This window comes from Alligator sinensis, unplaced genomic scaffold (genome assembly GCF_000455745.1).
Source record: "Alligator sinensis unplaced genomic scaffold, ASM45574v1 scaffold144_2, whole genome shotgun sequence".
Classification (NCBI taxonomy): domain Eukaryota; kingdom Metazoa; phylum Chordata; order Crocodylia; family Alligatoridae; genus Alligator; species Alligator sinensis.
The window spans coordinates 1,094,790-1,108,916 of NW_005841872.1; the positions used below are offsets into that span (position 1 = coordinate 1,094,790).

The 14,127-nt window shown below is 46.6% G+C and overlaps 1 protein-coding gene across 4 annotated transcripts in view; it reads right to left on the reverse strand.

The window, feature by feature from the left end:
* The window catches only part of LOC102383173 (regucalcin-like), a 25,906-nt gene extending 12,297 nt beyond the window's left edge, over nt 1-13,609 (reverse strand). Inside the window, exons 1-2 of one of the 4 annotated variants that reach the window (XM_006017044.3) lie at nt 13,572-13,609; nt 7,412-7,590 (exon numbers count right to left, since the gene is read on the reverse strand). In XM_006017044.3, the coding sequence (XP_006017106.1) occupies nt 7,412-7,574 (163 nt within the window). In that variant the 5' untranslated portion in view covers nt 7,575-7,590; nt 13,572-13,609. The remainder of the gene's footprint in view (nt 1-7,411; nt 7,591-13,571) is intronic. The other 3 variants (XM_025195534.1, XM_025195541.1, XM_014527317.2) reach the window with 3 other exon arrangements.
* Between the last annotated feature and the right edge of the window lie 518 nt (nt 13,610-14,127).

Consider the following 14,127-nt stretch of genomic DNA (forward strand, 5'->3'; position numbering starts at 1 on the left):
TTCCTCAGTGTTCCAGATTTTGAGGATATTTTTGTGTTTCCACCAAAATTTGAGTGATCCCCCTGGAAGCGGCTATCCAGTTGGGTAAGATAAAGTAAGGTAAGACAGCCTCTGTTTGGGGCACCTTCCTATCCATGGTAAGCAAAGGGATCCTAAAGAGGACTGCTCAGTTGCAATCACAGCTGCCAAATCACCCTCCTGTCCCATTCCAAGGGTGAAGTGACCAACAAGCGACCAGTGCCTGCATGTGGATCCATGGTTAGGGACTCCCAGGAATCACTTCAACTATCCCCATTGCCACTTGTACATTGCCGCAGGACTTTGTAGAGGTTATGGGTATTGGTGATTGGTTACTGTAGTAAATGTTGGATCCAGTGGGAGAAACCTGCGTGTGACTTGTTTTACACAAGGAGGCCGTTGCACATCAGCAACCGCACAAATCTTGGCAAAGGAGAAACCAGCGTCCAGTGGCAAGGAGATCCACTCAGGTTATTCTTCCACTACAGCCTTCATCCACCTGCTCCACCATTGAGGTCTTTATATTATGTTGGACTGTTCTTTGTCTGATACCTCACGTTTGATTTTACCACCCTAGGTAACACTACAAGAAGGACAAGACTCCCGACTGTGTTACTCTTAGTGTCATCAATACATGAAAGCCTCTCCACCCCATCAAGGTGTCCGTCCATGGAGAGGTATATGATAAATAGCTGTGAAAGTAGACTGTCTCTAGTGGGTTATGGAATAGAGAAAATCCCACACAATTTACTGATTCGTTTAATCCACTGGCTGGGGGAGTATTTAGTTGATTGCACGATTTCACAATGATTGCACATTTAATTCATACAACACAATTTTATTTTAAAATTCTTTGCTACACATATAACACTGCTTAGCTTTAAGAAATACCACAAACATTAAGAACACAATAACTACATATATCAGAAACAATGCTCCAAATGCACTTCCTTAAAACAATTACAACTAAAAGTTAAATTTGAATCAATACTATTATTTTTCATAATATACTTACAATCCTAGAATTCCGAGAAGCCGAACACCTAAATATGGTTTCATTCCTCAGTAGTACAGTTTAATGGGCTCACCTCAGCAGTACGGTTTAATGGGCTGGCCTCAATACTGATAGGACTAAGTGCCCTTCCTTCAGTCCCTTTTGGGCACTCCGCGGCTTCAACGTGAACTAAGAGATTCGTGTTCACGGAGAGGGTATTTCAGGTGATCAGTCTGATCCGGCCTACACTTGCGATTCTTCCTTCGTTGTTCTGCAAGTAAGGTTACCTCCAAATTGGGACAGTAGGTTACAGTTTTTATTGAGTGAGTTGCCGTCTTGGGCCCCTCCTACCCAAACCTGTCACTACTCCCAAATTTGGGCTCGGATCTTCCTTAACAGATTTCTGCTGGGTTCAGTTTCTTTTGTTGACCATTTTAATTACTTTAGGGAATTTCTTTTCTTTCCAATCTTTCCAAAGGCTCCTAGGATTTGATCTCTCGGGATGTTTGCTTAATGGTCATTTTTAGGTTAACCTTGTTAAAGGCCTCTAAAAGTTAAGACTTTGAGCAAAGTCAGGACCTTCCGCACGTAGGCCAAAACAATGGCCTAGATAAGAAGATGAATCTTGTCTTCTTCCTAAACTGGCTAATGGGCATTTATTACAAACATTCAAATATTACATTCAATATGACATATACAAAATGTATGTTAATACAGGAAGAAACACTGGAAAGAAAATTCTCATATTTGATCATCCATCTTCAGACAACCTTAAATTTGTCTGTGTATTGTCCTCAGACCATGGATTCACTTGGACGCATGTTATGTCTGTGACTGAGCTTCTAAAGGCAAGCACATAGCCACAGAAGATAGAAACTGCACAGCAGGTTTTAACTGAGATATTAAAGTTCCAAGAGGTGATAATGAGCAAGATATTTGCAACTTACAGCAACATGATTATAAAACTAAGGAAATATAAAAAAATACATTCTTAAATGTTTGTGATATTCAGTAATTTTGAGATTCTGATACAATCTTTCCATTTTAACACCTGGCAACAATGACTAACACCTAATCAGGCTTGGGGTTGAACTATACATTGCACTTCATAAACACAAACACGTGCAAATGCTGGGGGATGGGTTTACACTAAAGTAAACCCACCCTGGGCAAGCATCTACACATATGGTGATTTGGGAACAGATTTGCTTTTCCTGGCAGCAGTCTGCTCCTGCCTCCTCCAGCCCTGCACCAGCCCCCTGCAGTGGCCAGGGGGAGCTGGACACCATATTTAAAAGCCAGTCCTGGTCCCTGGCCACTTGCCTTCCTGGCCTGGAGCACCCTGCAAAGCATTGTGCCACCATGCTGCGGTTCTATTGTCGGAGCCTCTGCCCACCATGCCATAGCTGCTCTATCGCCAGGCCCTAGGAACAATGTCCAGTGCCCTGGGCTCCAGCTGGCCACCATGCTTGTTGTGCTGCACCACCAGGACAACCACCGCCTAGCCCAAGTCACTTTTGGCCCTGGCAGGTCCCCCATGCAGTGGGGCCACCTACCCAGGCTCACCACACCATCCCAGGCTCCCTATCACCAGGCTGCTGCCACTTGGACCCCATACTGCTGCCTGGACCCCAGCAGGGATGCTGATGATGTGCACATAGACGTCACCACAGGTGCCGTCCACATGCTCCTGGGCCTCCAGCCCCTCCGCTTGTCGGCCTGCCAGCCAGCCAGGATTGAAGGCTGTATGTAGACAACCTGGATGGCTGGCCCTGGACCCCAGCCCCACCACGCACCCCCAGCACCATACTCTCTGCAGACAGTTCTCAGAAAAGCACTTTATTCCCCTTCACAACACACAAACCCCCACTCCCCTCCCTCCCCAACAACAGAGCCCTTCCCCCTCTCCCTGACACCAGATCCGTACCCAACCCAACCCACCCACCACTGCCCTCTTCCCCATGCAGACCCTGTACAGTGCTGTGTGTGTCCCCCCAGGGTGGGGAGCAGAGGGATGGGGGTGCCTATGGGGCAGAGCCCAGGGACAGGCACCTAGCACCCTGGCCTCTGTCTGCACCCCCACAGGTGTGCATACCATGGCAAAGCCAGCAAGTGGGGGCTCACCTGGGGGCAATGGTAGGTACTGCTCTGCTGGTGCAGGCAGCGCTCCTTCCTGCAGCCAGTGGGCCGGCCAGCAGGGCCTGCGCATGGGGCTGGCCCTGCTGCAGGCAGCTCCTGCTCCAGGGCTCCATGGAGCCAGGGTGAGTGGCAGGACTGGGCCCAGGTGAGGATGCCAGCACCTAAGCCCAGGCCCACTGAGGGGCTTGAGGCTGGGTGGTGGCAGCTAGTAGCCAGGAAGGGCTGTGGCTAGCAGCTGGGTGGTGGGCAGCATGAAGGTGGCGAGTCGGACCCCACTGACGGCGAGGACGTGAAGCTCCTGGTGGTGTCCTACAGTGCAGGGGTGTGGTGACTAGATGCCCAGACACAGGTCCCCTCCTGGGAGGAGCACTAGAACTGCTGAGGGCCAGTGGTGCCATGGCCGGCCTGGCTTCCTGAGCAGGGCTTTGCACCCCAGATCTGGCAGGGCAAGCACTCGCCTGTGCTCCCAGAGCTACTCAATGAGTCCAAGGACAGGGAGCATGGTGGGATGGGGCTCCTGGCAACCCAAGGAGCCCTCCCCAAGGGACACAAAACCACAGGTGCAAGGCTGCAGCAGAGGCTCAGGCAGACCACCTGTGTTCGAGCAGATGGGATGGCTCCAACGTGCACATCTATGACATCCAAGGTCCCAGGGCCAGGGTCCCAGGTTGAAAAGGTATCATTCAGCTGCTATATAAAAGGGCATGGACTTGCAGGCAGCCCCCAACTGGTAGCTGTGGTTGGTGATGGTGACCCACCATGCCTGCAAGGTCTTAACCTTTATGCGGCAATCATGTGCCAACCAGTCATGCCTATGCCCCTGCTCCAGCCTGACCTCAGCCTCACTCCACAGCACCATGAGGTCCGCAGTCTCCTCCTGGAACTAGTTGTAGCCATGGGAGGAGGTGTGTGGTATTGGGGAGGACACCAGCATGGCTCCCTTGATGGCTGACTGGCTCTGTGCACAACATTCCTGGTGCTGCCAGGCCACAGCAGCTGCCTGCAGTGCCCAACGCAAAGACACAGAATGGGACAGGCAGGCATGCAGCGATGCTATGCTGGGCACCAGTGGTAGGGTCCAGGCAGGGTGCTGAGGCTGGCCTGGGGCCAGCTGGAGCAGGACCCAGTGGCCAGAAGCTGGCTTCAGGTGGTTCAGGGCCTGGCAGGTGCCTGTAGCACCCAGTGCAGCACAACAGCCTGGGCCTGGCAGCCACATGGCTACCATAGCTGGCCTGAGGCCTCTGCTGCAAGATGCAGTGGCCATAAGCCAACTGCAGGTGGCCCAAGGCCCTAGTGTCCCCACAGGCTTTTAAGGACCAAGGGCTAAAGTCAGGCAAAGAGCCACCCCAGTCCTGGGGCTGGAAAAGCTCCCAGTACTGTAGCCCTGGGGCTAGCCTGCAGGTGGCCCCCTGGTGGTAGGGCTGACAGGGAACAAATTTGCATTACACGTGCGTTACTGTGCAGTAACTACTCAGGAGTTAATTTGCTACTTGTATTTACAAGTTTTATCAAGTAGCAAATTAACTCCCAAGTAGAGCAATTTACTATGCAGTAAGCATCTGCATGTGTAGATGGTGATGCTTACGGCGCAGTAATTTGCTTTTCTACACAGTAAAGCATCTTGTGTAGACATGGCCAAAGAAACCCTGCCTTGAACTGGGTAGCTGCTCCTCATCTTTAATGAAAAGATCTTTGCATCAGACTTCCAGGAAATGTAGGATGTTGTGCTCATCTTCAAGACACAGCAAATTGCAAGAACATTTTCTTTTCCTTTACCCTTCCACACTGCAAGTCACTAAATTGGAGAATGAGCATAAATGTTCAGAGGCAAAGGCGACCATCAACTCTATTTTTACTATACCATATATTTTGGTTATGGTCTTCCTGCAGTTAAGTTACAAGTTTTAGCGACTGCATTTGCCAAACAAGAAATAAGAACAAAGAACAGGCAATGTAAAACAAGCAAAGCCAAGTTCCTGATAACTCAGAAAGTATTAGTTTTACTCCAGCAGTATGAAAAGTAAAATTTACCTTTGTAGTTACATCCTATCCCAACAGAGCCTTCCAGGGGCTTAAGCAAAGCAAAGAATTAGCAAATTGTCTGGGGTTAGTTTACACTCAACTGATCCATTGTATAGCAAAACTCAATTACAGGTTATTAGCAGGGAATTAGCAAAAATAGAAAAGAAAATGAGCACGAAAATCTTGTTTCTATGAAAGTCTATTATCTAGGAATAAAGTAAAGAAGAATCACCTTAACAGAGTCATGGCCTGGAATGAATGTAACAGACTAGAACGGGGAAGATGCCGGAAAAGGAATTACCAATGTGTCTTTTTATTAAAGTAAGAGGCATAAAATACTACTGTTCTGGTAAAGTTATTCTAATCTAATTTTCCTGCTGGGAAAATAACTGAAAGCAATCAAAATTGGCCAACAGTGCATATAGTACTAATGAACCCATTTTGCTCTAAGCATAAAAAGAATTAGAATTGCCAGCAGAAGACAATTTTACGACCTGTAATGTGCCATCTGCTGCACTTTGTCCACTACAGAGACACTAGCAGATTCAAGTTCAACTTAAACACTTTAATTCCTAATTTTACAGGTATCTGAATTTACTAAATTGGACTTGCCTGTACTAGAAGATATAGCCAAGTAGGGATGAAGCATATGCCAAAGAGAACATTTCTGCAGTTGTAGCTGTACCACCTCCACAGACAGCATAAATTAAGCCAACAAAAAATCTTCTTGTCATTATAGCTGCAAAAAGAACATGTGGTTCTGCCAGAAAGAATATATTGCCTAGACAGCGTGGTTCATTCCCCTACCACATACATTCATAACCAACACGGCTTCTCAGGCAAAACTGTATAATGCATAAACAAACCTGGCCTAAATTAAGCAGAGCTGTATAGGAATCAACTTCCCTTTGAAACTGTTTTAAGACTGATTGCAAAGGCCAATCACAAATAGAAACTCCAAACAAATGTGTTCTGCTTCACCTAGGCTACTTCCTGATGCAGAAGTGGCATTTACATGTTAGTCAGCAGTGCCAATTAGCCTGCCAATAGCGCCATACAAATGCAGCTACACTGCTACCAGTTTGGACGGAAATGTCCACAAGAGACACGCAACATGTCTGAGATCACTGCTGCCCAGTACAGTAAGTTTGCAGTTACAGACTATTCTGAAAAGAGTCTTTTAAAAACTTACAAGATTGTTTAAAAAAACTGGTAAACTTAAATAATATAAGAAAATGTTCCTGTTCTTTTCAAGATTCTTGCTAGGGCTGGGATGATGCGGGCACTACAGTTAACTGCCCAAGAGGTCACAAGTTTGAGGCCACAGCGAAACCGCTCATGGCACAGCCTGTCAGATGCCAACAAAATCTGAGAATCCTGTCAAATATCTCATCACAAGGACATGAAAACAGAAATGATTCTTGCTGGGTTGGGGAAAGAGAATATGAGATCTATAAATAAAATTCCAATAATACTGCTATCTGATGTCATTCTATATGCAGATCTGGTAGAGAAAAGAAAACACTCACAGATCCTACAGTCATGTTTCCCCGAGTCCAATTATACTAAAGAATTAATGATGAGCCTCCTCCCATTAAAATTTGGGACACTGCCCCCGGCCCCAAGTCAGCAGCACTACTGCAGGCAGAGGCAGATCTACATGGTGCCCCAGGCAGGCAGGCAGCAGCGGTGCCTCCCTGCCAAACTGTGCCCTGTGCCCAGGACACTCGTTTTAATCTTCAGGGACTGGCCTACGAAATCTGGGACTGTCCTAGCCAAACTTGGACATATGGTCACCCTAATTAAAGTTAACAATAAAACTCACATTGATTTTTTTGGTTCGGGGTCAGAGCCTGAGTGTTATTCCTCCAGCAAACACAAGGTCAAAGAAAAATCCACAATCGCACAACTAAACAGCAAAAACCTGGAAGCTACACAAAACAAAAATCAGAGAGAAAAAAAACTGGAACTGGACTGGAACCAGTTAATCAGAAGTTTTCTGGTCTCCCAGCATAACATAATTCCCATTTATTCTCTTGTAGGGAACATGGATGACAGTGATAAAGAATGATCTTTTCCCTTCTTCATTACAAATGATATAATATAGTACCTATGTGCTTTTAATCACATTAAGTACATGAGTTGTGAACTTGAAAGATGGCACACTGTATAAATAAAAAAATAATTATGAATTTATATTTTGCTAATTAATGGGATATTTTTAAAACACGTACTTACCCACAGCAATACTTTGCACTTGCTTGGTGATGGAATTCCATCGGGAAATTTTTTTACCATTTATATCCACATACAGAAGTGAGTTTTCCTTTTCTTCCCAGACAGGGGATTCGCCAATCTTGCAGTTTTCATCGACAATGCACTCAACCTTAATGGATAACATTGCTATAAAAACCCTGCTGGATTAAGGACACAGGTGTGAATACATGAATTTACATTCAATTTCACTTCTGTTTTAAATTGAAATAAAGGCTGAATTTTTCTCTTATGCTAAAATTAATGTGCTATTTTAACAATTATTTTATAAAATTATTTTCTTATCAAACAATGTCTGAGGACTAGAAGGAAAAATCTGCTTTTCCTGACTATAACCAAGTGCTTATTTTGCAATATTTGGGTTGAAGTTTTGGAGTGTATATGCAGAAGTCAAATATAAAAGTCAGAATCATTTAATAGTCTGGTCAAGTGGTTGTCCTTCCTCTATACTGAAAAGGTTGAGGACTGCTTCCAAAAACAACTATAGAACACCTATTTAAAGCCAATGGCTTAAAATATGTTTCCTATAATGGGGATATGAAAGAATCAACCAAATCAACTGCGAAACCGAAGACTCAAACAGAAGACTGAGTCTTAAATTATATTAATCTTAAAATAACTTAAAATATGCTGTAGGAAAGAAGTTGACAGTACCTACTTCCAAAATAAGTTTAAAAAGGTCAATATTGACTGTCCAAAGTTTTAAAACTTTCACATTAAAAAAAACCCCAATGCTGAAGACTTAACACAGGTTCCAAAGGTCTGCAAATGTTTGTGATGTTAAAGGACTCAGCAAATTGTGTTGGACAAAAACCTTAATTAAACCCCTAACAGTTTTTCATTCTGTAACAGCCACACACAGGATATTGTCTGAGGAGTGCCTAAATCAGCGATTTTCAGAGAGTGCCATGGCACCCTGGGATGCCTCAAGATCCTTTCAAGAGTACCTCAGATGTTAGCACTGTTAGGTGTACACACGAGTCACAAGATAAACCTAGAAATATCAAGTAGAAATCCACAGTGTCAAAACCATTCCGCCCTGCTGTGGTCGTTCTGAGTTCTTTGCAATAGAAGAATCGCTCTACTATTTTTCTGTAGTCAAACAAAAGAAGTGAAAACTAAGAATTGGCATTTTCCAAGGGGTGCCTCAAGTCTAAAGAGGGATTTCTCAAATCCGAAAAAGGTTGAGAACTACTGGCCTAAACTAATCTTTCATCCAAAAATAAAACACAACAAGTACTTGGAAATGATCAAAGCTGCTCTCTTTTTCCATAATAGGAAACAAAGTAAGTGAAATGGACAAAAAACACAAATTAAGTTAAAAGTGACATTAGGTATTAATGTCTTCTGGAATGGCACTTCCCTCTAGAAGGTAAATTCAGCTTCTGGTAAATTTTTAGATCTGCAATTCTGTCAAATCAGCATTAATTAAACACATTTTAACGTGTTCAGATTGGCTTGACTAACACTACGTAAAAGGTGAAAGACTGAAAAAGCGATTTGATTCATAAGTGTATAAAGTATCAAAAACGGCAGGTAGAAAAGCACATCAGAGTTCTGATTCACAAACTCAGAGAACATCACTAGTGTGTTTTTCCTATGGAATAACAAGCTTTTCATTTTGCACACCCATAAATTTAAGGATTAAACATGGCAACTTGGGTAGCACATGTTTTGCATTTCATTTCATGGAAGTTTCAAGGGGAAAAAATAAAAATACTGGTACCCGCAAAACTTCCAATGGCCCTTTTTCAGCTAAATAAATAAATAAAAGCTACTCTGGTGTCAAGGAAAAAATTCTCAGCCGAGTTAAACGCACAAGGCTCAAGTGCTAGAATATAGGGGTGCACTGATAAAGATTTTTTGGGTCAATAGCCAATGGCCGATTATTAACAAGCCATATCAGCCAATACTGATCCAATTGCCGATACACAGCCCTGAAGCTTGGAAAGTAGCATCCGGATGGCAGATCTATGAGGGGGAAGGGAGGTGGGGGGAGCAGATGGAGGCCTCTAGGTGAGGGAGGGAGTGCGGTGGGTTGGGGCAGTCACTGCCCAGCCAGGGTTGGGCATGGGATGGAACCACGAGCAACTCGCTCAGGGACCGTGGCGGGAGTAGCTCCCACCAATGCATGCACCCCCAGGGAAGGCAAGGGGAGCATGCGCCCCCTCGGATCTATGCACAGGACGAGGGTGGGGTGCCACTCCCCACCCCTCACAGACTAACCAGCTGGATGTTGCTCTCCAAGCTGCCAGGCTGGCCGCATACATGCTGCGCACATGCAGGCAGCGTTAATCAGAGACCTTATCAGCCACATCAGCCAAAAAAAAGCCAATTACTAATAATGTAAATTTTCCTTTTATTGGTGCCGATATGATATAGACCAATATATAGGTGCACCTTTACTAGAATACTTTGGCTCCAGGCAGGTCATAATATTCAAAGCCATCAGTCCTCCTGCTGCTTACCTATACATGCCATAGGAACAAGTTTAATGGTACTATTCTAGCTATATAACCCTTGCACTCTGCTGGCTGCAGAAAACAGCATGCCCTAACAACACTAGCAATTAGGTTGACCTTTGAGCCTGACTTTTTGGCAGATATCAGCAGAAAGAGGTATGTGCAGAAAGCTTTCTAGAAATAAGCTTCTGAAAAACACTTATGGCACCTATGGAATGCAGTAACTCCACATTTATTGGGGTTAACTGTCTCACTTTTCTTTTCTGTTTTTTACCAAATCATGCCAATTCCTGTCTTTCGTAGCAAAAAAAAAAAAGGGGGGGGGGGAAATCACATGGCTATGAGCACTTTACATGCTAATTAAATAAATCTCAGTACCTGAACTGTTAAACTAGCAACTGTGTTTGATTTTATATGAAAGCTTATTTCTACTACTACTACCATTACTTATTTCTTAGATACACGATTAGAAAAAAACACTGTCTTAGCATGCACTGTCACTCTGGCACTACTAAAGCTGATACTAGAAAGTGAAAACATCTGGCTTTTTCTACTCACGCAGTGGCAAGAATTTCCAATGAAAGTGGCTAGCTATGTTAGTCTAAGGTCAATAGTTAGTCTGTAATGGGAGTGCTTAACTTCTGGTCCATGGATCCATGGCATCCAATCCACAGGGCTCCCCAGGGGTGGGAAAATTTGTCAGTGGGGGAGCAGTGGCAATTAATATGGTCACCCTCCCGTGCTGCCAAATTCCTAAAAGCAGGTTAGGGCTGGGAAATGCCACTCACCCCCCACAGCTGGATCAGGGCTAGGCCATGCTCCTTCCCTACCTGCAGCTGGACTGGAGCCACATCAAGCTCCCTTCCACCTCCATGGGGTTATATTGGGGCTGGGCTGCCCACCCACCCCTCTGCACAGCTAGATGAGGTCTCACTGCAACTACCCCAGGTGCCAAATCAAGACCACAAGTCAGATCCAGCCCACAGATAGATCAGCTACTGCCTATCTGGCCCATCAGCCAAAAATGGTTGAGCACCACTGGTCTATAAGGTTGGTTTCTGGCTGCCCCCACCCCCACTTTCTGCTATAGGCATCAGGGTGTTTTTAAGCCTCTTTCACTAGGCACTGGGAATTCAATGGCTACAGCTAAGGCTGGGGACTTTGACTGGGGTGGGCCAATGCTCCTGCTGGGACCCAGCCTGGAGGTTCCTGGCTCAAGGGTCTTGCCCCCTCTGCTCAAGGTCAGGCCAATCACTACAGTAGGGGTCAAGAAATAATTTGGTCAAATTGGCATCTAACGTCCCAGGGGGCTTTGCCTTCCTCTGTCTGGAAGCCCCTTCCCTGGGATTTCTTGAGCATATATTGAGAATATTTCATAGAAGCAGGACACTGGCTGCCCTGGTTCCCCTGCTCAACCTGTTGCAGGTGAGGGTGTTAGGTCCACACTGCAGCAGATCTGAGAGTCATCTTAGATGGCAGACTTGCATGGGATGGTTTGGACAAGGGTGATTCTACCTCAGGCAGGGGGTTGCACTAGGCAAAGGTTCCTTCCAGCCCTGTTCTTTACAATTTTAACCCAGTGGTTCTCAACTGTTTTTGTACCAGGACCCATTTTTAATAGGGGTGCACGATAGAGATTTTGGGGGCCAATACTGAGAGCCGATATTTAAGGAGGCATATCGACCAATACTGATCTGACATCTGATACAGCTGCCTCTGGGTGGTAAGTCCAGTATGGTGGAAGGGGTGGGGGGGCAGATCAATGCCTGCTGTGGTGAGGGAGGGGGCAGGAGGCAGGCACTGCCCAGGGGGGGCACAGGACAGAGCCATGGCTCATGGGGTGGGGACAGCTACCACTACTGCCTGCAACCTAGGAAGGCGGGGGCAGTGGGGCATATGCCCCTGGATCGGCACGGCGGGGGGGCTGGCAGCATTTGTGGGATAGAGCTGGAGCTTCATGGTTCTTCTCACCAGGGACTGGACTCGGAGCCGGCTCCAGCAGCACTGGGAGGAGGCTGCAGCCACCCCAAATTTTGCAGCAGCTCCACTCCCAGCCTGGTGCTGCTGGGCATTTATCAGACACATTATCGGCCCCATAGGGCCGATATCCAATATAGACAATTTTCATCACATAAGTACTGATCCGATATCGGACCGATTTTTTGGTGCACCTCTAATTTTTAAACACTGATTGCCAGCCCTGACCCAGTGCCCCTCACTCCTGACCCACTGCCCCCCACACCCAGCCCCAGTTTCCCACATTTTTCTCCTTTAAGGGAGAATCCATTTTTAAAGTTTGTTGATGCATTTTTAAAGTTGGTTCATGACTGTTTCATATATTCTTGCAACCCACTTTTGGGTCGCAACCCATGGGTTGAAAAATGCTGTTCTAATCTACCAAGATGCAAGCCTGCCTTTTGTGTGGACTCCCAGCCACATGCTTTGCCTTTCAGGGACATGCCCCAGCCGCGCAGGGAGGAACCTGTGACACCTGCCTTTGCAGAATAAAGATCTCAGGAAATGGAATCATAGAAAATGAGGGTGGGAAGGGACACTGGCAACACGTAAGGGGTGCACCCGGGTGCACGTGCACCCCCCAAGTGTGGCCGAGCACACCCTATGAAAAAGGCGCCGCCAACACAGTCATCATCCCAGCCGACTAGATCATCCCAGCCAAGGCGGGTGGTCGCCGCTCACCATCCCTCACCCCCCCTTGCCACCGACACCGCCCACATCTGCAGGCGGTCAGCGATCACCAATGACACTGCCAGTGGTGTCTGCGGGTGGTCACCGACCCCTGGTCAGCACTCACCCCTCCCCATCAGCACCAATGGCATCTGTGGGAGGTCCCCGCTTACTGCCACTGCGCTCCCACTGCTGCCAGTGCCACTGTACCGCCCCCCCCAGCTGCCAGGGACACATGTCATTCATGGGAAGGGACCTCAGGAGTTCATCTAGTCCAACCCCCTGCTCAAAGCAGGACCATCCCCAACTAAATCATCCCTGCCAAGGCTTTGGCTACCTAGCTGGATCTTAAAAAACCTCCAAGGATGGAGATACCACCACTTTCCAATGCATCTGGAATTACAATTGAGCTCCCAAAGTGAAAGAAGTCAAGGCAAGAGGGTCTCAGGGAGCTGCAATACCCTGCATCCCTATCACAGGCATAAGATCTCCACCCAAGATCTCCAGGGGTTTTATACCAGCCGACAGGCACTTGGCAAGCAGCAGTGGAAAGGAGGAAAAAAAGAGGACCTGAAGAATGCCAACAGCAGCAGCTGCCATTGGGACGGCAGGAAAACATAAATGCCACCACAAGTGCCTGGCTTGTTTCATCGCTTGTGCATGAAAACAACCCAGGCACAAGTGAGGAAACAATCCCTGCGCTTAGAGGATAATAAAGTGATGAAAAAAAAATAAAAAAGCAAAAGTGCAGCCCAGGGCAGCGGCATCGTCCACGGAAGAGCCAGGATTGGGCGGGCTCTTTCCTTTCCAGACCCCGACAGCTCCAAAACAGAAAAAAAACAAGGCTCGGTTGCTGAGCCTACACCTCCATGAGCACAGAGAGAGGGAGCCTGAAGCCACGCAGCAAGCAGGGCAGACGAGCAATCCCCCTGCCCCGGCTGCAATCCCGCCCGCAGCCCGCAGTCCCCCGGCGGTACCTGCCTCCCGCGCTGGAGCCCGGCCGCAGCGCGGGTCTGCGCCCCTTCATTTTAGGATCCCTGGGCGTGTTTCACACACCCCGAGAGGAAACACGCCCAGGGATCCGGGTTTTGTCTGATTTTTTAAAAATCCCCAATTTTCGGTTAAAAAAAAGTAACCCCAAATGCACGTTTTCCCGTGATTTAAATGAAACACCACTAATGTGTGAGTGTATATCTCTATAGTTATCTACATACAAAGACCTATCTATCTATCTATAGTGGTGTTTCATTTTAGGATCCCGGGTAATGCTTCACACACCCCAAAAGGAAAGACTACCCGGGATCCCGGTTTTGTCCAATTTTTTAAAAATCCCCAAGTTTCAGTTACAATAAAGTAACCCCAAATGCACTTTTTCCTGTGATTTAAATGAAACACCACTCACGTAGAGGTGTATATATCTATATAGAGATTTACCTATCTACCCATCTATCTATTTATACTGGTGCTTCATTTTAGGATCCCTGGGCGTGTTTCACACACCCCGAGAGGAAACACGCCCAGGGATCCGGGTTT